This window comes from Medicago truncatula, chromosome 5 (assembly GCF_003473485.1).
Source record: "Medicago truncatula cultivar Jemalong A17 chromosome 5, MtrunA17r5.0-ANR, whole genome shotgun sequence".
Taxonomy (NCBI): domain Eukaryota; kingdom Viridiplantae; phylum Streptophyta; class Magnoliopsida; order Fabales; family Fabaceae; genus Medicago; species Medicago truncatula.
The window spans coordinates 40,378,738-40,405,514 of record NC_053046.1 but is presented as its reverse complement, the minus strand read 5'-3'; the positions used below and the strand labels follow the sequence as shown (position 1 = coordinate 40,405,514).

Here is a 26,777-nt window from a genome sequence, read left to right as displayed (position 1 = left end):
TCCAGTCAGTTCCACCATCGGGAACAATGTAGAGGACATAATGATCGTTAGACATCGTGGCATCATAGGATAAGGATGTGGGTGGAACTCGGTGTCGGATGGATCGCCGACGTTGGTGTCGGTTGGATCGAAGGAAAGAGAAGATAAATAAAACTATAAAGAAGGATAGACCAACCAAACATACAACAACCATAGACGTTGAACATAATCTCCAATCATGTTCAGAGAGATTGAAAAACATTTGTTGATTATATTAGAAATATCGCTGATTTAGAGATATTCGGCTCCAATAGTAAACTCTGATGCTGAAGATCGTGGATTGGAAAAGATGAGAAGGTGGATTATGATTTGATTGAGTGTGAAAAGGAACAGGTGTTATTAAAATTAGGTCTTTTGATTTGAATAGTTTATTTTAGTTCAATAATTGATAAATATTCATTTCATTCTTACATAAGATACCTATATAATATTATCAACTTTCGATTTCTATGAAAATCAAACTTTTGAAAAAGGGCAAACAATGCCTAATATAATTGTTATGTTGGCATAACAAAATTTGACAATAATTTTGATGGTTAATTTAGTTCAAATGCATGATTAATTATATTGTATGATGTCGTGACTCATTATTCATGTGTAAAATCAAACTAATAACAATTTTAAATGTTGTTTATATGAATTCAGTTTAATTGGTAGATATAAAGTATAATATATGTAAAAGTCGAAACGTTATTAATAACGATTTTAAGATGTGTATTTTTTTTAAGAGAATTTTAAGATGTATATTTGAATGCATATTTAAGATTGGAAAATGGTGTCCTTAAATCCGGTACCCTATCATTTACTATACACGCCCAAGTGTTCTTAGACACATTTTTTGCCCAAGAAAAATAGGTATAAACGAAAAAAACAAACAAAATATTCCTCTCATTATTAATATTATTATTATTTTCCCGTGCTCTCCTTAAAGACTTTCATTTCTCTCTCTTACCCTTTCATCTAAACACCGTCGTCGGTTAATCCAAAACACCGCGTCGTTTTTCACTTTCCCAATCAAACCACCGCCGCCGCAACCGGCGAATCCCTCCGCCTCCGCCGACGCCACTTCATCATTTCCAATCTCGTTTTTCACTTCACCTCCACCACCGCCACCACCAAAAACAGCCGATTTTCGTTTCCTATTTAAATCCTTCGCCGGCGATTCAGTTTCCGACGATTCCTCATCGGACGACGTTGTGCGCACGATTATTTTATTAACCTGTGCACCTTCGTTCGTCGTTTTTGTTCAATTCAAATCAAAATTAACGGAACTTCATTTCGCTCTGTCTAGTTTGTGAAGGTGAGCGCCGGTTTTTCAATTTTTTCAATCATCGCCGCATGGATTCGATTTTTGCTTAGCGATTTCGTTTCTGAATTGTGTTTCCGATTCCAGATTTAGGTTAGCTTTTAGTTTTGGTTTTAAGTGTTTTCCAAGGGGTTTTAGTGACGAGCTTTGTTGAGTCTGCTAATTGATCCGTTCCGATTCAATTTTGCCTGAAATTTTCGGAAATCAACGTGTTTTGATTAGATTGTCCTGGTTTTGTGCATTTCTCGGTGTTGCAGTTCGAATTTGGCATAAAATTGGTTTTAATTCAATTAGATTTTGACCGTTGAACCAGAACACTCTTTTGAGCCAGTTTCTACAATTCTTCATCAATGTAGCTGCTTCTTTAACTTGGTTTGATTCAGATAGAACCGTATTTAACCTATAATTTCAAAGTTAAAATGGAATTCACCTAATTAGGTCCAAGTTCTACTTGGTTTATAGTGGAATTTCAACTTACTGTTGTCACTGATTGTTGAAACCGGTTAATTTTGTGTAGGTTGTAAATTGGTTCACCTGATTTTCTTCTATGTCCTTTTTAACTTATGGGATTGTAACTATGAAGCACTAGCACAGACATGAGTCAACACCAGTAAAAAATTTGAGAAATTAATCGAATTTAATCACATATATCTGTGTCGGACACCGGACATGCCTTTGATCAGAGGTGTCTCTGTGACATAGGGTTGTAATGTTAGCTTTTCATTTTGTTATTTTTAACTTGCATCGTGCAATATTGAGCATAGTTTTGAATCATGCTGATCATTTATCACTCTTTGCTGTTCAGGTTTTTGCTGAGACTGTAGATAACATAAGCAGCACGCGATTCATGTCACTTTTTTATTATTATTAATCACTCTTGTAGAGGTGATTGAAGTAAGTATAATTGTAATTTAGTCGTATGTCAAAAGATGGCTTTCTTTAGGAACTTTGTAAATGATACAGTCTCACATGGTGCCATGGAAGATAAAGGCCTAGGGCAGGATGCTAATAATATTCATAGATCAGTAGGTAATGAATATACTGATGGAACTTCTAGCGAGAAAGAATTCGACATGAACTTGGAGGCACAATATGAGAGTGATGGTGGGCCAGATGATGCATGTAGACTGCAAAATGAGGGAACAGCTGACGATAGAGATGGTTTGAGAGAATCCAACTTACAGGCTTCTGGTAGTAAAGCATCTACAGTTGGAAGGTGGGGTTCGACATTTTGGAAGGACTGCCAACCATCGTGTCCTCAAAATGGTTTTGAATCCGGGAAGGAATCCAAAAGTGGATCAGACTATAAAAATGCAGGGGGATCTGAAGATAATTCTGTGGATGGAGAAACAGGCAGGCTAGACTCGGAAGATGATGATGGACAAAAGGAGGTAGGTAAAGGCCGGAGAAGCCACTCTGATGTTCCTGCAGAAGAAATGTTGTCCGATGAATATTATGAGCAGGATGGGGAAGATCAAAGTGACTCATTGCATTATAATGGGATTCAAAAGTCCACTGGACGGAATTCATGGCCTCAACAGAAATCTACTTCTGTGAAAAAACCTGTGCGTAGGAAATCTAGGATTTCAGATGATGATGGTGATGGTGATGTTGATTATGAAGAGGAGGATGAAGTAGACGGTATGTTAAGCATTGAATTTGCATAAAAGATTGTTTCTCATGCATGGAGTACTACTTTTAAAGTTAGCTGATAATGTCTAGGCCTTGATACCTAGTACACTAATTATTGATGAATTCCCATGATGCATCTTTTTGCCTATACCTTGCAGAAGATGATCCCGATGATGCAGATTTTGAGCCTGTTGAGAGTAGCCATACCTTAAAAAAGGTTGTTCATTTGTTGTGGTTATTGTTGTTATCAAGTTCTGTATCATTTGTAATAATGGTCCTTTATCTATTAAGAGGTTGTATATTTTTGTTTGAGGTCAAACGTTGCTTCATTGTTAGTTTCAGAGTTAATAGGCATTTTGTATTTTAGTGGATGTTTCTGAGTATTAGATGGTTTGATTGTTGTTCCAGGATAAAGATTGGGAAGGTGAAGGATCGGATGAAAATGATGACAGTGATGAAAGCCTAGATGTTTCTGATGATGACGAATCTTTCTATACTAAGAAAGGCAAGGGAAGGCAACAAGGTAAGGTTAGAAAAAATATAAAATCTACCAGAGATCGCAAAGCATGTGTTGCATCTAGCAGACAAAGAAGATTAAAATCATCTTTTGAAGACAACGAGTCTACAACAGAGGATTCTGACAGTGTTAGTGATGACGATTTTAAAAGCACAAGAAAGAGAAGTTTCAATGTTCGGAAGAATAACAGCCGCTTTTCTGTAACCACAAGTTTTTCTGCGCACAACAGTGACGTTCGCACTTCTAGTAGGGCTGTTAGGAAGATATCATATGTTGAAAGTGACGGAAGTGAAGAAGCTGATGACGGGAAGAAGAAAAAGTCTCAAAAGGTAAATCCTACATCATGCATGTTTGAAACATAGTTTATACTTTGTTTTTCTGGGTGTCTCTATTCAGTGTAAATATTTTGGGGTTTATTTGTCTACTAAAACCCATTGCATTTTATTTATTTCAATTCTCACATATATAAGGCTTAAATCATCATGTCACCATCTAATAATATGGTACCCAAAGGCTGTTTTAGATTTCATATTAAATGACTACTGCGTAGACATTTTTTTTTGGGCAAAAGTTTTGGCAGTATATTATATTAGGAGGTTATGGGTTTATTTGAAAAGGATATTTACATTTGTTATTCGGTGGAAAACAAAAGTTTTACTAGAAAGAACAGAGGGAAGAGACACCTACATTGAAGCAATCATTAGTAGATCTAATTGTGGGGCTAACAAATCTACCCTATGTGAATTGAATTTGAGAGGTAGAGAGATGTCCCTAGAATTCAAAGTGTTTGAGTCCAATCAAATGAACAAACAGGTAGCATATGCTGTTCCAAATTAGGAAGTCACCAAGGACTAACAAACCAGTTGTCCCAATTTTTTTTGTAACTAGTATCTTCTTACAACCCCTTGTTAGTTGGCCGTCCTAAGACGTCTTGACTCTTCTTTTTGTGGCGGGTGCATGAGGAATTGCAGGTTCAGGTTAATGTATTTGTAGGTATTGGAAAGTCTGATTGAATGCACCTGAAATCTTAAAACGTGTATTTTTTATTCAACTGTTTTGATTTCAATATGCTAGAACATTTTAGAAATTGGAACCAGTGCTATTATTCCCGGTTAGTGGATTGACTGACCCCAAGGTGCTATGACCGAATAGTAGATAGTGGGATGACTGCTATTCTGAATTTTTTACAGTTAATGTAATGCACATTTACATATAAATTCTCAAAAACAATTAAGATACTAAAATTCATGACATTCATAATTAACAATAAAAAGGTCTTAAACAGGACTGAAACTGACCTCTGAAGAAGGAAAAAAGAATGATGGAGGAAGCAGATTGTGATTGGGAATATCAAGAGATGTAGTGGTAGACAATCTAAAATTTCTAGAAATTCAAAGAAATAATCGCCGGACATGTAGAGTGGGGCAGAGAGAATTGTGATATCACGAGATAGACAGAGGAAAACACGACAGATGCAAAGAAGCTAGTTCTAAATTCTTTATAGATGTTATGGTATTTGATTTGAAGGCCGCAATCCCTTTACCACCCCATAAAAAAGGCCAATTAAAGTATTAAACTTATGAGGGATTTTTTTGACATTTCAATAGGCTCTCTTGAAGGCAGTGTGATAACACCTCTATTCTCGATTTCTCCAGTGCAAAACTTACCACATTGCGAGCTGCTCCACTGATATAACCCTGCTATTTTACGCAATTGTTAACACTAAGTGGAACTAAATTGTGATAAACTAATGATTAATCAGTTACCTACCATTTTGATATTTCATTTTGTTTTCACTCTTGTTGAAGTTAGATAGGGGAAGTAGGGAAAAAAAAAAATGAAGACTTTGAATTGTGATTATGATTTGAATGCAAAAGTCCAAAAACTAACCGTTGTTTATACTAATACCAGGCATCTAATCTAATCCTAAATAAACAGGTAAATTATTCATGATAATTCACCCTCACCCTCATCTTCCTTTTCCTTCCCCACCCGATATTGCACTCTAAATCCTAATTAAGTATGGCAACAAATCATGAGACATAGAAACCAATCCTAAGCTATAATGTACTGTATTCTGATTTCTAATTACTCTAAAATACAACCCAAATATTATGAGATATTTTTATGTATGCTAGAAAACTCCCTCAAGCTAAACCTTACTAATATACATGCTTGTTACAAATGAAACTTTGAAAAGGAGAATATTACACGGGCTATACAAAACATGGTCAGAGAGGCAACTTAGGGGTATCTACTGGATAATTCATCATGGCACGACTCACCAATGGGACATGAGAAATTGCCTGGTATTGTTCGTGATTGGAGTCTAGTATGAAGCACAACTAATTCTTTGCTAATCTGGAATAGTCGGGACCAAACTTCATTTGGGATTGCCAGGGTTAGATGTTTTTAGGGATAGTCGGGTCAAGCATCATCTGCAATGACGAGGCCTAACTTCATTTGGTACCTGAGGCCAAACTACATTTAGGATAGCTGGTGTCAACTTTATATAATAACGGCGGAGGTTTTTGAAGGAAATGATGCTGGGACAACTGACCTAAGGCATTTGAGATAAATTGCAGAAGTGGCAAACAGAAAATCCACTGAGAGAACTTGAGATAAAAATGGTGGCCGAAGTTTGAGCATGACTGACAAGAAGAAAATAATCAGAGACACTGAGATTTTACTAAATTTATAGACTTTAGGGAACTTGGCAGTGTAATAGTGATGAGACAGGTCAAGGTGGATGAGACTGCTGTGTAACCATGTTGAAGTTATAGGGTTTTAGAAAAAGGAGGAGGGAAGAGAAAGAATAGACTTTGAATTGTGATTATGGTTTTTCGTTATGCAACAGTCTAAGCAGTAGCCACAACCCTTATTTATGCTAATATACAAGGCTTCTAACCAGAGTTAATTAAGGAAACTAATCATGATTATTACTAAACTCTTAATCCTATTTAGATTAGAGAAATTCATGAAATATGTAAACCGATCCCAGAGAATGAATACGATATTGAAGAAAGGCTTATTAATTTAAATGTTGTATCTTATGAGTAGTCTAGTATATTGCAAATGGCTTGGTGAAAGACCGTGATCTTTTGTTTGTTATCAGTTAAAGTTTTTTATTTATTTTTTGGTAGTGTTGGCATGATCTCAGTCATAAAATTTGTCGATTTCTTGACGGGCCTTATGCTAAAGAGGGAAATTTCAATAGCATTATAGAACTGTTTGTGTAAAGGGTGAATATATGCCATCATTTTAGGTGCCTTCTTTAGTTCTAGTGTTTTATATTGTTGTGTGGGGTAAGACGTCTTGGTTCCCGTCCCGAGCTAGATTATTATATTATTTGTTTATATGGGAATGATTTGGTAGTGCGAATGCAGAATTTTACTTAAATGACTTTGATACCACGTTTTACTTAATTTACACTTATAAATTATCTCTAATTATTTGATTCTTTTAAATATTCTCCAGGAAGAAATTGAAGAGGATGATGGTGACTCTATTGAAAAGGTGCTTTGGCATCAGCTGAAGGGCACAGCTGAAGACGCTCAAAGCAATAATAGATCGACAGAGCCTGTTTTAATGAGTCACTTGTTTGATTCTGAATTTGATTGGAATGAGATTGAATTTTTGATAAAATGGAAGGGGCAATCTCATTTGCACTGTCAATGGAAGTCTTTCGCAGAGCTACAAAATGTATGATATATTCTTACTGTTTATTAAGCATTCATTAATCAATGTTACACTGTTTCTATTATCTGTTTCCCTCTCTTCTTTTATCATAATAACCCTTATTATTTTGGTTATTTTAATTGTCCTTGATTTTTGGAGGTTTTTCTTCATTTCTTTCTGGATGAAATGTAACACTTCTTGTTTATATGAAATTGCAGCTCAGTGGCTTTAAGAAGGTTTTAAATTATACGAAGAAAATAATGGAGGACATCAGGTACCGGAGAGCAATCTCAAGAGAGGAGGTAAATATTTGTGTTCAGCTGGTAGAAGACTTAGTTTTAGACGCTCTAGTTCATTTTTATAGATCTTGATATTATAATAAATACCACAGAAGACCTTGCTGATTTTTTTTGGAGGATATTGTTTATCAGTTCACTTGTTACTGGAAGTTTGCATACAGAAGTTCATTTACATGTTACTTGTTTTAGTGCAATCAGCTTTGAATAAAGGTCTATCTAATTGGGCCATACATTGTGTAGGATGACCCTTTGGCATGTCACCCTCACTTTCTGATGCATTTTCTACCGCTTATTCTTCTTATTTTGTTTTCTTACTTTATTTTCTTTATAACCTATTGCTCAATCTATAGCTGAATCATGAAATAAAATGTTTATTGATGTGTCCTGCTTGGCTGAACATATACATACTCTTTGCTTGTGAGTTTTCCATACATTTCAACCTTATAATGTTATAGATCACTCTTCTACCATGACATTATCAGTTAAATAAATGACCACTAGTACATGATATCTTAGAGTTTGTGTTTAGTTTTTAAACATTATTTATTCCTGTATGCAGATTGAGGTCTATGATGTGAGCAAGGAGATGGATTTAGAAATTATCAGGCAGAACAGTCAGGTTCCCTTCCTGCTTTGCATAATTAAATACTGTCTTCGCTTTTTCTTGAAATCTTTGATAAATTTGGATATTTGCATATTCAGGTGGAAAGAATAATTGCAGATAGGATAAGTAAAGATAATTCTGGCAATGTTGTCCCAGAATACCTGGTCAAGTGGCAAGGACTATCTTATGCTGAAGTGACTTGGTACATTACATTAACTTTGTACATTTATTATTGTACATTCTGTGCATCCGTTGTCTTCATGTTACTCCCTCCGTCTCACAATAGGTGTCCTATTTGAATTTTACACGGTTATTAAGGAAATGATTAATAACGTTGATGATTTTAATGGCAAAATATGTATCCTTTAATAAAACACTCTTATTAATTATAGTTAGTGGAGTAGTTATAGATGATTGAAAAACATTAAATAAGGGCATGTTAGTGGAAAAAAATAATAAATGTTGTATTGGTATTATAAAAGGGACAAATAATTTGAGACGGAGGGAGTAGAAAGGAGGATGGGTAGAACATCTATGCACTGTATTTACACAGTAGTTTAGAGTTTTAAGTCCTTATTTAGCAGGCACTTGTGCAGTAATTAGATGTTTATTATGTATTAATATTACCTTGTGGTTCTCACATTTTGTTTGTTTATTTATTGTATCAGGGAAAAGGACATTGATATCGCTTTTGCTCAACATTCGATCGATGAGTATAAGGTAGTTACCTATTTTATTTATTTAGTTATTCTCATTATACTGCTGGTTTTGCGATGTTTAATCGTTATTTGACTGGATTCAATACGGTAGTTATTATCAGACTATTTGGCATGTATTGAGCATGTAGAAATTAAGAAGGCTTGGCTACAATGAGGTAGAAATTTGTAGTGAACTCAGGAAGCAGAAGTATGATTCCGAGTATAACGTGTAATTGGGTATGAAACAATACGGATATGAGGACTTGATGATTTTGAAAATTTTAGGATACTCCTCCCTCCGTCCCAAAATAACTGAGCCATTTGCAAAAAAAAAAGTCCCAAAATAAAAAAATGTCCCAAAATAATTGACCCATTCCACTTTTCAATGCAATATTAATTACTTTTTTTTTTCTTCAATTATAACTCTAATTAATACTACTTTCATCGCTCCCAATTCAATATATTCTACTTTGCATTTATGATAATGGGGGAATGCACCAATACTTGACAAGGCACTCAACAATTTTTCTCTCTTTCACTTATACAATTTTTCTTAATATGCGTGAAATGAACAAAAGACATGGTTATTATGGGACGGAGGGAGTATATCATATGTTAGGGATATTATATCAAACTCTCTTGGAGTAATCTTCTCCCAATAAAGAAGTTTGAATTTTTGATAGATTTTCTCAACTTGGATTTCATATTTGACTGTTTGCATTTTTGTTCTTCTGTAATAAGATATCTTCGTTCGTTTAGCTGGGTTCCACTGCATCTTAGCCCCGTGTTAAGCATGTTTGGTTGAAATTAGTGCTTAGAATGGTGACCTGGTGGTAGTCTCGAGGTTTCTCGTCTATGTCCATCAGCAATATGCTTTGTGGTGGTTGCTGTATTAATGTTTTTTTATGGTGTGTAATGGATGCATAAGGAAGATTCATATATGATAGTTGGGATAATATTTCATAAAGTTTTTATTCTTACGTATTTCAACAGGCTCGAGAGGTTGCAATGTCAGTTCAAGGAAAGGTGGTAGATTCCCAGCGCAAGAAGAGCAAAGGTACATATTTTTTCGGTTTTATTAGGTTTGTGTGGGGTCATATGCATAGTTAAGATGTTTATTGTCGACGGATGTTGGTCCACTTGGTAAGGATGTGAATCATACCCCACAAGGGCATGAATTCAAATCCTGCTACCAATGTGAGGATCTTGCTGGTTAGTAATCGTAAGTACCCTTGTAAGCACTTTGTGTGTTTTGAGGCTTACCCTGACCCTGATGCTGAGACCCAACTAACTTAACTTTCAATGCTAAAAAGATCAGGATTTGTACTTTATTGTAATTACCATAATTAGGGGCTGATTGTATACTACTATACTTATTTATTTAAATTTTATTTTCTTGTAACTTGTTAATTTGGATAAATTTATTATAGCTTATAAAAAGTGTATCTACTCTGTAATTTTTCAATCAAGTGGAATACAATTAACTTTTTTCTCAAGCTAGTATTAGAGCTTTGAATCAGGGAGAGTCTTCCGCCTTAATTGCAGAGAAAACCTGTCTTTCCTTTGTTGCATTGCAGTTCTCATTGCCTTAAGAGTAACCTTAACAGTACAGATGGTCGTGTGTCACTGCTTTTTGCCGCTTTCTTAGAGACCCCACCAAAGAAAGCACCTTTGAGACCACTCAACTTCTGAAGACCTAGCCCAATCAGAGCTAGAGCTCTCAAAATGAAGTGTGCCCTCTGAGCCAATCCGGCTCACCAGTGGGTCGGATTCCAAAAAAAAATGGAAGAGAGTAGGACCCACCTTAACCTGCTATTTGGACCCATGCCACCTATTGTGATAAAATAGCAGCCGTGGAAGATTGCAGGGGAGGTTTTTTAACAATCGCCATGGCCAATTTGTGAAGGATAGTGGAGCCATGCCTTTTATGGTGGAATTGGCGGATTTTTGGCCGTCTGCCATCCGCAATCGATAATACCAATCCCACTCAACCTATGAGATGAGACGGGTTTGAGCTGGGTTGAGGTTGGTCAACCATTATTTTAATTTGTTTCCCACAGATTACATAAACAGAAACATTAGAAAACATAACCCAAACTAAATGGCTCCCTTTTCCTTCACATAAGCGCGCCCTTTCCCAACTACTGCCAGCCATTTTTTTTCATGGCAAGCCTTCGCGACAGCCGCTGTCTGCCACAAACAGCCAGCCATCTCTCGCCGCCAACTTGCAATGTAACACGTTCACAGTGGTATGCCGCCTGTCGCCAGCCCTCTCTGTTTGGACCCTCATCGACTAGTCCAAAGTTGGTGATTCGTATTTAAAGACTGATAAATGTGTTGCTCTTTGAAGTTATTGTTTGAAAACCCATAACCCTGCTAAAGCGTAAAGCTGTAAGCTTTAGAAATCAAGATGAGGCGAAGTTACCGTAAAAATAATAGACTATCGTTACCACAAAATACTCCAACCATTGTATCTCTTTTCTTTCTAAAAAAAAGATGTATGAAAATCGTTATTCATTTTGTGCTCAATTCTTTTCAAATGGTGTATTGTTTGTTTTTCTGTATCTTTTTAATTATTTTTGAAAAGTAGGTCAGCTAATCCACCTAATCAGAGTGGGTTGTGTAGGGCTGCACTCCCTCTAAGATTTCAAATTCAATGTATACAGTGCACTTATCTGCAATACACTGCATTTTCCTCCCCTTCCATTTCGTGGGGAATGGAATTAGCACATAACAAGTCTTTTTATCTATTCTATCATTATAATATCCAAACATTGATAGATTAACCATTCCATTACATTTCATTAGGCATCCTAACACTTTCTTTTCCATTTCTTTTTCTATTTTTGGGCAAAATTGACATGTCTTACTTTTTAATTAGAAATTAGATTAGTAGCAATTTATTTGATATATCCATTCTAAATTGTGATAATTTTGCTCACATTGAAGTTGTTAAATGATTTTTTCCTTTTCCTCCCGGGGGTGCGGTTTGCATTTTCTTACAGTTTCCTTTCATATCCCTTTGTCTTCTGAAGCCTATTTTCTTTTACTAGTTATTTGGTTTTTAGGACAGTATGGACAATAATCTAGTTTCTTCGGTTCATATATTAAATATTATATAATGTTATCTTTAAATTCTGATCTTAATCCGTGTCTGTGATGTTTAGCAAGTTTGCGGAAGCTTGAGGAACAGCCTGAGTGGTTGATGGGTGGAAAGCTCCGTGATTATCAACTTGAGGGTTTGAATTTTCTTGTTAACAGGTACGCATGTATGTTTGTATTGAATTTTTTTATTTTTTGGTCTTCTAAAACTATGTCTATTGCATTTGAAGCTGGAGAAATGATACAAATGTCATTTTAGCTGATGAAATGGGTCTTGGGAAAACTGTTCAATCAGTATCGATGCTTGGTTTTCTACAGGTACAGTATCAATTATCTGATTGGTTACAAATGCCCTTGCAATGTAATGAACACATGTATTTACTATTTATGTTCCTTATACAGAATGCCCAGCAAATCCATGGCCCTTTTCTTGTAGTTGTGCCATTGTCTACTTTATCAAACTGGGCCAAAGAATTCAGGAAGTGGCTTCCTGATATGAATATTATTGTATATGTTGGTACTCGAGCAAGTCGAGAGGTGAGACATCTCTTTATGAGTTTTCAGTTCATATGCAAATGAAACTAGAAAATCTATCAGATATGTAATATTTTTCAGCAACTTTTATTAGACTGCAGACATGCATGCTGAATGAGATAACCTCAAAAGGGTGCTCTGTTAGGATTATGCAAATTGCTCATGATTCTCTTGGAATCTTATCTGTATTCAATTGATTGTGTAATGATTACAACTGATAGTCAACTATATATAGGTTCTAGCACTAGACCTGCTACAGCAGGTTGCTAGTCAAAGTTGACTGACACTTGTCAGTCAGTTTGTTACAACTGTTCTATCTGCTTTGAAAGTTAGTTACAAGGGTTTGCTAGAGTAAGGGAAGGCTCTCACGAGCTTGCACTAGGTTTAGCTATACTATTCCTTCACTGTCCCTTACAACTAAATTTCTAAAGTAATAACTCAGCTCCTATATCCAACTTATCTAGTCTTTATGCGCTGGTGGAATTGGGAAGCACCCTTCAATATGGTTTAAGAACATGCACACCATCATTATATGTTTGTACTTTGTCAGACAGTACGCATCCTGTCTTCTAGGAATATTTTCAAAGTCCAAGCTTTGGAGGATAAGATGTAGCTTTAGAAATGAATTTCTTCGAGTGCTATTTTTTTTCCATCATACTGATGCTACATTGCCATATGTGTTGAATTTATCATACTTTGTTATTTTTTGCTATGTGGAAAGAAATTTATAGTTATAAAATCTGACAGATCACAAAATGAGGTGATCTCGAGTTAGTTTGTCTTTGGAGAAGATAATTTGGCTATTTTTGTAATTTTCTTAGCTCAGTAAGTAGTTGCAGTTCTGATACACACATCTTTCAATTGAAATGATCTGTTTTGTTCCAGTGTTTAATAGCTGAAAGTTAATAAACATAGACTCATACTGCTGTTTATAGTGATTTACATGCAGATGGTGTAATCTGTAATCACAGCTAGTCTTTTTGTCTCTAATTCTTTTTTTTTTTTTTTTTTTTTTGCATTTGAATCTTTATGACAGGTTTGTCAACAGTATGAGTTTTATAATGACAAAAAGCCTGGTAAACCAATTAAATTCAATGCACTGTTGACTACATATGAAGTAATTTTGAAAGATAAGGCTGTTCTCTCCAAGATCAAATGGAATTATCTGATGGTAGACGAGGCTCATAGACTAAAAAATAGCGAGGCACAGTTGTATACATCACTTTTAGTATGTAACTTTCCTCAATTTAATGTTGAGTTATTGTTTATGCTGTTGAGGTAAACCTTTTTTTAATATTTTTTTTTTTTTGTGATGCTCATTAGGAATTTAGCACCAAGAATAAGTTGCTCATCACCGGTACTCCTTTACAAAACAGTGTTGAAGAGCTATGGTAATAGTAATATTTTCCTTTTTTAGAAGACATGTTAATCGTAAACTTAAATCTTCCGTGGATTTGTTAGATTTCTTAATATTTTTTGTATGGATAAGTAAATGTAGAGTACCTTCCACCCACATGATTCTCTTTCTCTATTAGTGGCAGCTGAACATGCATATAATTACCTACTTGATGCATAACCGAGTAACTAACGAGTTATTTGTATATCCTTCCTTTGTATTAATTCATTTAATGTAGCTTACATGGTTAACTGATCTGCATACAATATTGAAAGAGTTAACATTGATATTCCTCAAGGGTGCTATTACATGCTTGTTCATATCCACATGTTCATTGCTGTGTATATTATGCTGCATCTTTGTGCATGCTCACTTTTAGAGTTTGATTACCGAAGAGAAATAGAAAGAATGTTTGCAAGGGAAGATAAGACTTAAGAGAGATAGCTGCAACTGAAACTTCAATATTCTTGATGTGTGAATTCCTTAGAGTGAATGTATGTGGTTATTCTCAACTGATCCTAACTAACACTACGCTGACTGACCATTGTTAGTTCATAAAACTAAAGGAACTCTGGGATGTAAATGGATATCCATGGATGCGGATAGTGTGATATCCGTGTCTGCTCCGTTAGATAAATATGAAATCCGTACCCTTTCCATATCCGTGCGGATATCCGTTTAGCGGGTAATCCGCGGATTTTGAGATATCCATGGATAACATTTATAAAAATAAAATAAAAAATTGTTTAATTTTTTTTAGCTAAAATTTAGAAACAAAGGTTCTTCACATGCAATTTCTTTTCTTTTTAGCAAAACATAATATTCATACATTACAATAACAACAAAGATCATTGACACAACAAAAACATAAATAAAGTCCCTTACATTTAATAAAAATAAAGTTCTTTGATTTAACAAAAACATAAGTACAACTCATCATATTCAACAAAAACAAAGCTCTTACTTCAACAATCCCAACCACTTCCACTTCCTTTTAAAGGAGTGTAATAACTGATAACACTCACAATACCTAGGGTGTTTTCTTAGGAAGTTGAATGATATTGAGATTATTTATGTAATTTACTCGGTTTAATAGCGGGTGTGGATACCATTAAATCCGCATCCGTATCCATTAATTAGCGGGTAGTTAAAAAATCCGTTTATTTTATCCATCGATATCCATTAAGGTATCCGCTCTGTGCCCGTGGCGGATTTTATCCGCGGATATCCACGGGTGCGGATTTTTTTGCCATCCCTTACTCATGCTCAACTTAGAGCTTTGGTATAAAACAAGTCAGCTTACTCTAACATTTACCCTTATGACGTAGGGTAGGTGAATGAGGAGAAGAAACTAAAATTCTGAGTTGTCCCTGTGGAATTGTCTTTTTTTTTTGGAGACGGCTTTGATTTGTGGTTCATGATTATGTGTGTACTCTATTGATTTCTGAATAGGTTTTATTTTTGCTACCTGATATTTTATTTTCTGTTTCTTCATTTTTGTATAACATTCTCCCCCCACTCTTCCTGTTTTATAGGGCTTTGCTCCACTTCCTTGATCCTACCAAATTCAAGAGCAAGGATGAGTTTGTTCAAAACTATAAGAATTTGAGTTCTTTCCATGAGAATGAGGTATAAAATAAAATATCATAATCATAATTAGTATTTATTTCTTCTTTCCATTATGATATATGATAGACTTTCATAGATAGCGTAGACTGTTTGATTTGATCCCAAAATTCAGGGATCTTGACACTTTCTCTTGTCTGCGTGCTTATAATATATATCTGCACAATTCTTTGTAAACAATACAAGAAATATCCAGATTCAAATCAAGGGCCCTTTACCAAGGCTGTGAAATTTGGGAGTCTACGTAGACACGTCAAGGGTATGTAGACTCGACTCATAAGAGTCTATGAAATACTATATATATATATATAGTATCAGGAAATACCTAAGTGCCTCATTGGATAGATAGAACTCTTGATAAAATGTTATCAAGAAGAAGCTCTCCTCACCTTACAAGCCGATTTAGTAAGGATAGGCTATGAAGCATAGACACTCCTTGGATTAAACGTATCCCGGTGTCGGGCACGTGTCGTGTCGGACACGACACCAACACATATAATTACACCTAATTATATGATTTTCTCAAATTATTAGCAGTGTCGACGTGTCCGTGTCTGTATCCGTGCTTCATAGAGGATGAGTTACACCCCATATTTCAACATGATATCAGAGCCTATCGATTCGGGCCACCTACCTATCCACACACCAAGCCCATTAGTGCTGGGCGTGAAGGGGTTTATTTGGAAAATAAGAGTTTATAAAGTGTGGAGGCACTCCTCACCTTAAAAGCCGGTTTTGTAAGGATGAGTTAGGCCCAAATTTCAACAATTTCAAGTGCCTATATAAAATTAGCATGCCAAAATTATTCCTAGTTTTTTTTTTTGTGAAAAAAATTGTATATCATGTTTTTCTTAATTAAAATATGAAGATGCAAACAAGAAGGTGGAATACATTCCATAAAGGCCTAATTAACTACTTTTAATATTAAAAATATGAAAAAGGGACAGGACGGGTTCTTTCACGGGTGCCAATTAATGTCCCCTCAGTCCTTCTAACTTCATTTGCACTCCCCATAACGATCAAATGAAACATGGGTGCTTGCAAAGATTAAACAAAGGACATTATTCTCTGCGTACAGAAATGCTTCTATACTTGAGTTAACTCTTTTCCCTACTGAGAAACGTAAACAACTTGCCGTTGTTTACAAATCAACTCCCGAGTTTGATAATCCTATCCTTTACTTTTTTTGCTTCTAGATTTTCCACGGTCTTAATTTTTCTTTTCACTGTTAATGATGTGCATATATTATTATATGCTAGCTTGCAAATCTTCATATGGAATTGAGACCACACATACTTCGAAGAGTTATCAAAGATGTAGAGAAATCTTTACCCCCCAAAATTGAGCGCATCCTTAGGGTTGAAATGTCTCCTCTTCAGAAACAGTAAGTGATTTTCTTTTTTAGATAAAAAAAGCTACTCCTTTTAGTCCACAATATTTATACTGGCTACTGATTTCTATCATGTAGGTATTATAAGTGGATTTTGGAACGTAACTTCCAAAATTTAAACAAAGGAGTTCGTGGGAATCAGGTTACATCTCTATCTTGTGTTGCTAGCGATTATCTGTACTAGGATACTCTGTGCTTTCTTCACTATGATGGCTAATGGAACAGTAAATGCCATTAATGCCCTTAGGGCACTCATTAACATTTCCTATTCTTGTCAAGGGTCCAATCTATCCAATGCGGGACTTGGATTTTTCCCAATAGACGAACATAAAAAACTAATAATTTTAAATTATTAATTTATGCAACTAGAGAAACAAGTTGACTGAAAATGATGCACCTGTATGTTATCAGTTGGATTGACAAAACTTTGATAAATTTGATTTCAGATAATTATGTATATTACTAAATCCTTTCCTCCTAAAAAATCAGGTTTCTCTTCTAAATATTGTGGTAGAACTGAAAAAGTGTTGCAACCATCCCTTCCTATTTGAAAGTGCTGACCATGGCTATGGTGGGGACTCTGGAGGTAGTGACAACAGTAAACTCGAGAGAATTGTCTTTAGCAGTGGGAAGCTTGTGATACTTGATAAGCTTCTTGTTAGATTGCACGAAACCAAGCACCGCGTTCTGATTTTCTCCCAGGTTTGTTATTGAAAGTTGAAATTGATGTACTAGATGGTCTTTTTAGTTGCTTTGGAGACGATCAATTGTTTCTTGTGTACTCATGCAATTTTTGCTTAGCAAATGTTAACAAATGCCCCAAAGGCACTTGTTAAGAATTTTTTTTTTGGAAATGGTGTATTCAACTCCTTAATAGTTCAAAATTTGATTTTTTTCAATGTAAAATCTCTACTTTTTGATTCCTCAAGATGTGTCCTTAGGCTACATGTTAGCAGGACCCTTATTGTTTTCATTATATTTTGGTGGTTTTGGCTCTCTGGAGGATTAGTGAGATCACACTTTTGTGTGTCATTAATTAATTCAATTACATATAAGAGGATTCGATGAATTTGGATATTTCTGGCTGTGTTATATGCTTGTCTGTTGAAATTATCATCAACTTTATCTGGGGTTTTAAAATGATAAGTTGTTCTCAACCATCTAATTGACCGGGTAAATTTTGTGATGTAAATTAAAATATTTCAGATTGTCAACTATTACTACCATCCAGTTTTTATACTTGCTAAGGTAGTCGATTCCTCAACATATCATGCGGTACAAGTGATGTAGTGAATCAACTTTGGTGTTTAAGGTGACATTTATCACGAGATAGAGCCCCCTTTGAATCACTTGAATAGAACCCCTCAAAGAATTTATGAATTCAAACCACAAATATCAGGAAATATCAGAAAAATTGCAAAAGATTCCCTGGTTGAAAGTGGTGCACATTACCTGTTTCCTATTTTCCCCCACCTGAAGAGGTACATGACCCAAAATAACATAAGTGAGTAGGAGAAAACCTAGTGATAATAAAAATGCTGATGTTAAGATTTCATTATTGTGCAAGGTTCACGGAGAGGCGGCTGTTAAAATCATATAGCTTATGACTTTTGATGATGCTCTTCTATGTACTCTAGTCTGCTTTAATGTAATATGCTTTAAGCATTAGTTTATGATAATGCTAAGTTATAAGATATGTATTGCAGATGGTTAGGATGTTGGATATATTGGCACAATATTTGTCACTTCGAGGGTTTCAATTTCAAAGACTCGATGGGAGCACAAAATCTGAGCTGCGACAGCAGGCAATGGAGCATTTCAATGCACCTGGTAGTGATGATTTTTGCTTCCTTCTTTCAACACGGGCAGGAGGTCTAGGTATCAACCTTGCCACGGCAGACACTGTCATTATATTTGATTCAGACTGGAATCCTCAAAATGACCTGCAGGTGTATTTCAGTTGATTTTATCTCACTATTAACCATCTAACTGCCTAGGTACTTACCATCATTTCTATGTTCCTTTTAGGCAATGAGTAGAGCTCATAGAATTGGGCAACAAGATGTTGTCAACATATATAGATTTGTGACAAGCAAAAGTGTTGAAGAAGATATTCTGGAGCGTGCTAAGAAGAAGATGGTATGTTCAGAATCATTGAATATCCGATAGCTGTTTTGGTTTTACTCTTTTGTCTAACTTTGGTATTATCTTTTTTGGTATGGTTGGTATTAATATTTTCCTACAACATAGATTCAGTTGCTTGTGGACATGCCTTGAGGTCAACAATTTTACATCATTTTTCACGCAAATGTGTTCTACAGGTTCTGGACCACTTGGTGATTCAAAAACTGAATGCAGAAGGTAGACTGGAGAAGAAAGAAGTCAAAAAAGGAGGAAGTTACTTTGATAAAGTAAGATATTTTTGAAATTGTATGTTAGCATGTGTGCATCATACTACATATCTCTTTAGATGACAAAACCCAAACTACTAAGGTGGCATCATCTTCTATTTGTATTGTATAGATTGCATTGAATCATTTCATTCAAGTCTTGGTGTTTTCCTTTTTAGTTTTTTTGATAATTAGTGTCAATCATTTTCTTCATAAATGACAGAACGAGCTGTCTGCAATCTTACGATTTGGAGCGGAAGAGCTTTTTAAGGAAGAAAGAAATGATGAAGAAAGCAAGAAACGACTCTTAGGTATGAATATAGATGAGATTCTTGAAAGAGCTGAGAAGGTTGAAGAGAAGACAGATGAAGATGAACAAGGGAATGAGTTATTAAGTGCATTTAAGGTAAGATATGGCTTTCTTTTTTGCAATGACTTTTTTATTTCCAGGATGGAGAAGGATTTCGACAGGATGTAGAATTAACAAATTGGTTTTCCTTCTTTATGTGCAGGTTGCTAATTTTTGCAATGATGAAGATGATGCAAGTTTCTGGAGTCGTTGGATAAAGCCCGATGCTGCATTCCAAGCAGAGGTTTAATCTATTTCTTCTTATTGATATAATATTACAAAAAGTCTGTAATGATGTTTAGTTTTTATGGTTTATGTAATGTTTGTTTGAGTTGATGCTTAACATGTTATTCTTGTACTTGCCTTATCTTTAATGTTTCTTTCAGGAAGCTCTTGCTCCACGTTCTGCAAGAAATATTAAAAGCTATGCCGAGGCTGATCCATCTGAAAGGAGTACTAAAAGGAAAAAGAAGGAACCTGAGCCACCTGAACGAGTTCAGAAACGCCGCAGAGCAGAGCATTCGGCTCCTGCAGTACCAATGGTTGATGGAGCCTCTGTTCAAGTGAGAAGTTGGTCATATGGGAATTTATCAAAAAGAGACGCACTCCGATTTTCTCGTGCAGTAAGATTCTACCACTTCTAACAATTTTCAGTGTTATATTTCTATAAAAAAAAAAACCTATTGCTTTTGGCAAGACCTAATCTTTGAGATCTAAGCATTTCCTTGATAATATTGTTGGGAATCTTCATCCCATTTTCATTTATATTTTCTCCCCGCCATCTCAGGATTAAGTAGGTAGTTAGTTGCTATGGGATCAGCATTTAAACATTAAAAGTGTGTGTGTGTGTGTTTTTTTTTTTTGACAAATGAAAAGTGTGTTATAAAGAGTAGGGATGTGATTGAGCAGACGAGAACTAAATAATTGAATTTCCACATTCTACTTACCTGGCGTACTGAATGTGAGACTCAGTTTTTGTCTTAAGCTGGGATCAGAGAAGCTTCCGAGATATGAGGCTGAACCTTGAAGTGGCACTGAGTCTTAAACTTATGTCTGAGATTGTTTGGTTGCTAATATAGAATTCAAACATGAGCATAACTTATATTTACGTTTCCATTTATGTTGGCTCAAAATTACTCCAGGACATCATGGAGACCAGTTTACCTTGAAAGTGACTTTCTTGTTTATCATAGAGATCACATGGGCATTTTGGTCACTTGCACGTTTTTTTTATATATTGTAGTAGTGTGTGTTCTAAATCTTGTCAGCATCTAAGCAGTCTCCCCAATGGGCTTTGGCCCCGTTGTTTCCCTAAAATAAATTGTCTCCTTGCTCCATTTATTTTTAGATAAAAGTTCATTGTTGTTCCTCCTTGTGGGTCAGTCAATGGTTTGTTGATGTTGCATTTACATCTTTTTTGAGTTAATGATACCCTTGTCTTTTTCTTCAATCACTTGGCTCTTTCATAATGATATTTTGACTTACCAGCATGTGTGTGCTGTTTGTGTATGTGTCATAAACATGCTTCATTTTTGTTATTATCCATGGCAATAATTTTTTTACTGTTGTATGATCATCCCCAATTAAATGGCCAGGTTATGAAATACGGGAATGAGAACCAAATCGACTTAATTGCTGCTGACGTTGGTGGTGCAGTTGCCGCGGCTCCACCTGAAGCACAGATTGAACTTTTCAATGCTCTAATTGATGGTTGTTCAGAAGCTGTGGAAATTGGAAATCTGGATACAAAGGTTTGTATAACATTAAACTCTCTTAAATCTGGTGTGCAAATGGTTATTTGATGTGAACTGATTTGCTTGAGCTCAACCCTCTGCCTTGTTTATTTATAACAATAGGATCATAATCAAGACTCCTTAATTACAGGGATAAGAATAATTGCCTATGTCTAATTAATTACAAAAATAAATATCTGCAGAAGATAAAGGAAAGTAAATCAGAAATATTTCAGCAATATGTATTCTTATTACTTCCTTGGATGGTGTTAACATGTAATACTGCATCCAGGGACCTGTGCTAGATTTTTTTGGTGTCCCTGTGAAAGCAAATGATCTAGTTACCCGTGTCCAAGAGCTTCAACTCCTAGCAAAGCGCATTAGCCGGTATGAAGATCCCCTTGCACAGTTCCGTGTTTTATCGTATCTCAAGCCTTCAAACTGGTCGAAAGGTTGTGGGTGGAATCAAAGTAAGTGTACCTTCCAAGTAGTTTGTCTTCTGCATTCCTTCAAGTGACTTCATTGTTTCTTTTGCAATTAATGTTTTATTTTTTTACAGTTGATGATGCAAGATTGCTTCTTGGAATACATTACCATGGATTTGGTAATTGGGAAATGATTAGATTAGATGAAAGGCTTGGCCTCATGAAAAAAATAGCACCTGTAGAACTCCAAAACCATGAAACTTTCTTGCCACGAGCTCCAAATTTGAGAGACCGTACTAATGCCCTTCTGGAACAAGTATGCCTATCACATGAATATTAATTTAAGCAGTCTTGTTTTATTTGTATTTACGATTTACGAATTTGCTAATTTATTCCTCTTAATTTCTGTATTTCTAACTGCCTTTACAAGCTTCCCATTCTTCTGCTAGACCTGATAGTTACTTTTGAGACGTTGTTTCTTACATGATAATTCACATGGATTAGAACTCAATTTACTATAGTATATACTAGAAATAAGAAACACTGGAGCAACAGAATAGCTAGGAGATCATGATATGAATTGAGGGTAATATAAATATATTATCAGTTTATGGAAGATTATAGTATGGTTGAGTGGTACAATTTCATTGATATTTCTAGAGTCTTATGTAATGTCATTGTTAGAAGTTATCAAACAGAGATTGATCTGTACCAGATCAGCCATCTGAAACAAAACACCCTCTGTACTACAGTATTTCAAATGTAGATTTGGCAAAATGTAGTGGAAGAGAAGGGAATTTGGTTGATCAGATTGAGTGAGGACTTGGAACTTTCATTGTCTTGACTATCTTTATAATTTCCTTTCCCTGCTTTTATCCTTCTTTAGTGTGATCTCTGTATGAGATTGGTATCAAATTGTGAATATTGTACTAATTTTTCTAATCCAAGACAATAGATTTCTGGTTCAGTTTTCTATTGTGTCTACATGAATGTCTACATGCTTGTCTTTTTTTGTTTCAAGGTCAAGTATTTTTACACTTCAAATTTTAGACATACATTCATACATATATTTTCTGCAAAACATGTCTTCATAGGACATGCAAATTATATATATATATATATATTTACCAAGCGAATTAAGTTTTTTCCCCAAAATGTTGGTTATTTAGCCTACCAAAGAAAATGTGAAGCTTTCTGTTATGAACACTTATTTTGTGTATTCCAGTGATCAAAGATAGTAAGTATGGGTAGATCAGGATTATGATTTGAATTGAACCAAACCTAGTCCACGTTCACTAATTAACGATCTGCTTCCTACTAAGCATTATGGTTCTTTCAGTTAGAAATAATGAATGGATGCTACATAGTTTAAGGGATTATCTCTCAGCATTTTGTATTTGTAATGATGAAACTGTACAAAGAGGATCCCTTGATTATAGGGATTAAATCTGTCCTATATCAATCTAATTACAGATATGTACATTGAAAAAATAATATTTACTGAGCAGAGAATATCTTGATCAATATTCTACCTTTTATCCTACTAATTGCCATATCTCGACACTTTCTTTGCTCTTTCATGTATAGGTGGATACTATGTTATTTGCTGAATCAATCTCTATTGCTTGTCACTTGCCATAATTGCTTCATTTTTCTTATGGTCTAGGAACTTGTTGTTCTTGGGGTAAAAAATGCAAATAGCAGAGTTGCACGGAAGCCTTCCAAGAAAGAGAAAGAACATATGATGAATATCTCATTGTTGCATGGACAGGAGAAGAAAAAAAAATTGGGTTCTGTTAATGTCCAAATGAGAAAGGATAGGTTTCAGAAACCCCGAAAGGTTGAGCCTATTGTAAAAGAGGAAGGTGAAATGTCCGACAATGAGGAAGTATATGAGCAGTTTAAGGAGGTAAAATGGATGGAATGGTGTCAAGATGTGATGGTTGAAGAAATGAAAACTTTGAAACGTCTTCACAGATTGCAGACAACTAGTGCTAATCTTCCAAAAGAAAAGGTACCCCTGTAAGCTTCTTTCCTTTTATTGTGTCTGTTTGAAACATGTTTACCTTATTTACTTCCCCATGTTCACTTTAGGTTCTTTCAAAAATACGCAACTATTTACAACTTCTTGGACGAAGAATTGATCAAATTGTGTCGGAAAATGAAGTGGAACCGTATAAGCAAGATAGTAAGTGCTCTCTCCATTCTGATATCCTAGTTTTGCCACGTGAGAAAGGTTTCTGCTTTGTTGGTGTGTCGGGAGTACTTTATCTTTATTCTTGGTCTCTTATATCCCTATTCCCTCAGAGGATAGGAGTTGGCCTGTGTTTTTTGGGTTCTCCAGTTTCTACTACATTATTGATTTTTTCCCCTTGTTTATTTACAGGAATGACTGTACGACTGTGGAAATATGTATCCACCTTTTCCCATCTTTCAGGGGAGAGGCTCCATCAAATATATTCCAAACTTAAACAGGAACAAGAAGATGATAGTGGGGTTGGTCCCTCTGCCTCATTTAGCAGAAATGGAAACCCGTTCCATCGCCACATGGAGAGGCAAAGAGGATTTAAAAATATGGCTAACTACCAAATGTCAGAACCTGATAATAATACAGGAAAATCTGAGGCGTGGAAACGAAGAAGAAGAGCTGAAAGTGAGGATCATTTCCAGGGTCAGCCGCCACCTCAAAGAACCTCTAGTAATGGAATCCGGATTACCGATCCTAATTCACTTGGGATCCTTGGTGCTGGACCATCTGACAAACGGTTGGTCAGCGAGAAACCTTTTAGGACACAACCTGGTGGGTTTCCTTCAAGTCAAGGTTTTTCTTAAGGAGAGTAAAGTAATCAGTTTTGTGGGATCTCAGCGGCAGATTACTAGAGTGTTGGTGGCCGGCTTTCACTCTGCATTTACTCAGCTGCAGCTACTGTACATTCTCTGGAATTCTTTTTCCATCCACGGGAATAAGATCTGCAGATCCCTTTTTGGTAGTGTCCTGAACTGGATCTGAGAAATATCTCAACTCTGGGATTTATGTCCTTGAACAAGGTGGTCGAAGCAAATGACGATTTGCTGCAAGATGAAACTGAATCTTGCCAATTGTTTCTTTTTGTCCTTTTGGTTTCTCTACCCTTGAATATGAGCCTAGCAAAATGTTTACATACGAAAAATCTTAAAAAGAAAGGTTTCCCACTTGCTATAGACATACTTAGGAAAGTATACATTGTCAGTTCTGCAATTTTATTGGACTGAACTGCTCAATCCATAAAGTATGTTAGTTGATGCAGCCAGAATTGTATCTGATTTTGTGATATTTATAGCTATAATGTGCAAGATTACACAACTCTTTTAAGTGGGTTCATTAGTGGATAGTAAAAGAAAAATAAATTCTCAGATTCTTGCCTGATGTTTTTCCAGCATTTAGCTTCATATTTTTCCTGTTTCCAGTATTTTCAGTATTATATGCACGCATAACACAAATTATGAGTAGTTAACATATCGACTATTAGTGTAAAAAAAGCATATCGATCATTAATTTACTTATTTCACTAACTACACACTTTAGAGGGAGCTAAATCCTTAATAGAATGCTTGTGCCCAAGCGGGTAGTGACTCTTTGCAACTGTTTTGGCATCTGTAGATTATCCGTTTTAGTTTTTTTTATATCAATTATTTTCTTTCCTTTACATTTTTAAGTTCAAATAGTATTGTTTCTGTCCTTTGGAGATAGCTCGGTTGGTGGGATAAGAATTAAGATCATTCAAAGAAATATCGTTGCTGAATTTTGTTTAGTTGTCATCCTTTTGGCACAACAAGCTGTCTTTGTGTGCATTTTCCTACCAAAATAAAAATAAAAAATGAAAAGTCATCCTCCAAACTTTGTACGTTACGTGACATGCTAGCATAGGAAGCACATGATTATTATGAGTATGCTTTTGGGAAACGCCGCTGTCAGCACTAATCTGCATGTATATCGTAAAATTTGACTCATCGGTTTTGCTGAGTCAACCGGTTTTTACAGTTTGTGGACGTGTGGTTGATGTCATCCCGATTGACCATCCCGGCAATTGGTCCAAATATTAAATGAAGGTGAGTCATGGCGGGATAAATTCGTTGAGAGATGGTTTTTATTTGAAATCGGGATGGCAACGGATACTTTTGAGTATAGTTGTATTGTGTCCATTTTCATACCCGTGTTTCTAAAAAAGCAATGTTATTTGAACAATTTTTTTATGTGACAATTTGTTGGACAACCACATTATACAAAGAAATTTAGGTAGTGATACAAAAATCAAAGCAATAGAGAGAGACGCAAAAATCAAAGCAATAGAGAGAGAAAGTAGAAGAACAATGTCTGTATGAGAGAGAAAGTTGTCACAAAAATTATCAAAAAGTGATTGTTCAAATATCATTTCACTTCAAAAAAATTCAGTCAGTATTCGAGCTCATGCTATTGTGGACGGCAAGTTTGATGTTGTCCTCGTATCCTATGTGTATTTAAACGCATGCACCCACATCTGTTACTTCCATTTTGACCACAAAAAAATAATAGATAACAAAAAACATCTCGACTCAATTAAAGTATAATTTTTTTTTTTAAATCAACTTATAAATTATTACACGTTGTAGTACTATTTACTATTTAGTCAAATAAAAATGATCAAAAATATAAAAAAATAAATGTACATATTACAATAGTCTAAAAATAAATGTATATATTACAATAAATACCAAAGACTCATTTAAAAAAAAAATCAAAAACTTATGATTAATTAACTAATTTTAATATCACCTAATATATATATATATATATATATATATATATATATATATATATATGTGGGGACGTGGGGCGTGCTAAACACATAAATTAATTAATGATTAATTAACTAATTTTAGCATCATCTATACTAATCCGCAGTTTCATACAAAACAAGTATTATTTTACTCAACTAATCAATAGAATAATAGTCAGTTTGGTTCTTGAATGTGTAACAAAGAGTCACAGTACTCATTTAATGTACAATTTTTTTAAAATAGTCTCTGATTGTGCACCATG

At 35.2% G+C, this 26,777-nt stretch overlaps 1 protein-coding gene across 1 annotated transcript; it reads left to right on the top strand.

Moving 5' to 3' along the window:
- Positions 1 to 935: 935 nt before the first annotated feature.
- Positions 936 to 25,115, top strand: LOC11435417 (protein CHROMATIN REMODELING 5). The gene is made up of 31 exons (XM_013598901.3): positions 936 to 1,339; positions 2,151 to 2,986; positions 3,136 to 3,194; positions 3,386 to 3,823; positions 6,972 to 7,196; positions 7,391 to 7,474; positions 8,031 to 8,090; positions 8,174 to 8,277; positions 8,744 to 8,795; positions 9,767 to 9,830; positions 11,941 to 12,034; positions 12,106 to 12,193; positions 12,278 to 12,412; positions 13,446 to 13,637; positions 13,733 to 13,800; positions 15,341 to 15,434; positions 16,691 to 16,815; positions 16,900 to 16,963; positions 17,311 to 17,523; positions 18,528 to 18,770; positions 18,850 to 18,960; positions 19,143 to 19,232; positions 19,435 to 19,617; positions 19,724 to 19,804; positions 19,947 to 20,183; positions 21,156 to 21,311; positions 21,586 to 21,763; positions 21,853 to 22,034; positions 23,385 to 23,732; positions 23,813 to 23,906; positions 24,105 to 25,115. The coding sequence occupies exons 2-31, from the start codon at positions 2,275 to 2,277 to the stop codon at positions 24,548 to 24,550; spliced, it is 5,220 nt and encodes a 1,739-aa protein (XP_013454355.2). The 5' UTR covers positions 936 to 1,339; positions 2,151 to 2,274; the 3' UTR covers positions 24,551 to 25,115.
- Positions 25,116 to 26,777: the final 1,662 nt, after the last annotated feature.

Coding starts and splice junctions, on each gene's coding strand:
- LOC11435417 (XM_013598901.3), top strand. CDS start 2,275: ATGGCTTTCTTTAGGAACTTTGTAAATGATACAGTCTCACATGGTGCC. Junction 18,771..18,849: donor ATCCTCAAAATGACCTGCAG/GTGTATTTCAGT, acceptor TGTTCCTTTTAG/GCAATGAGTAGAGCTCATAG. Junction 18,961..19,142: donor AGCGTGCTAAGAAGAAGATG/GTATGTTCAGAA, acceptor TGTGTTCTACAG/GTTCTGGACCACTTGGTGAT.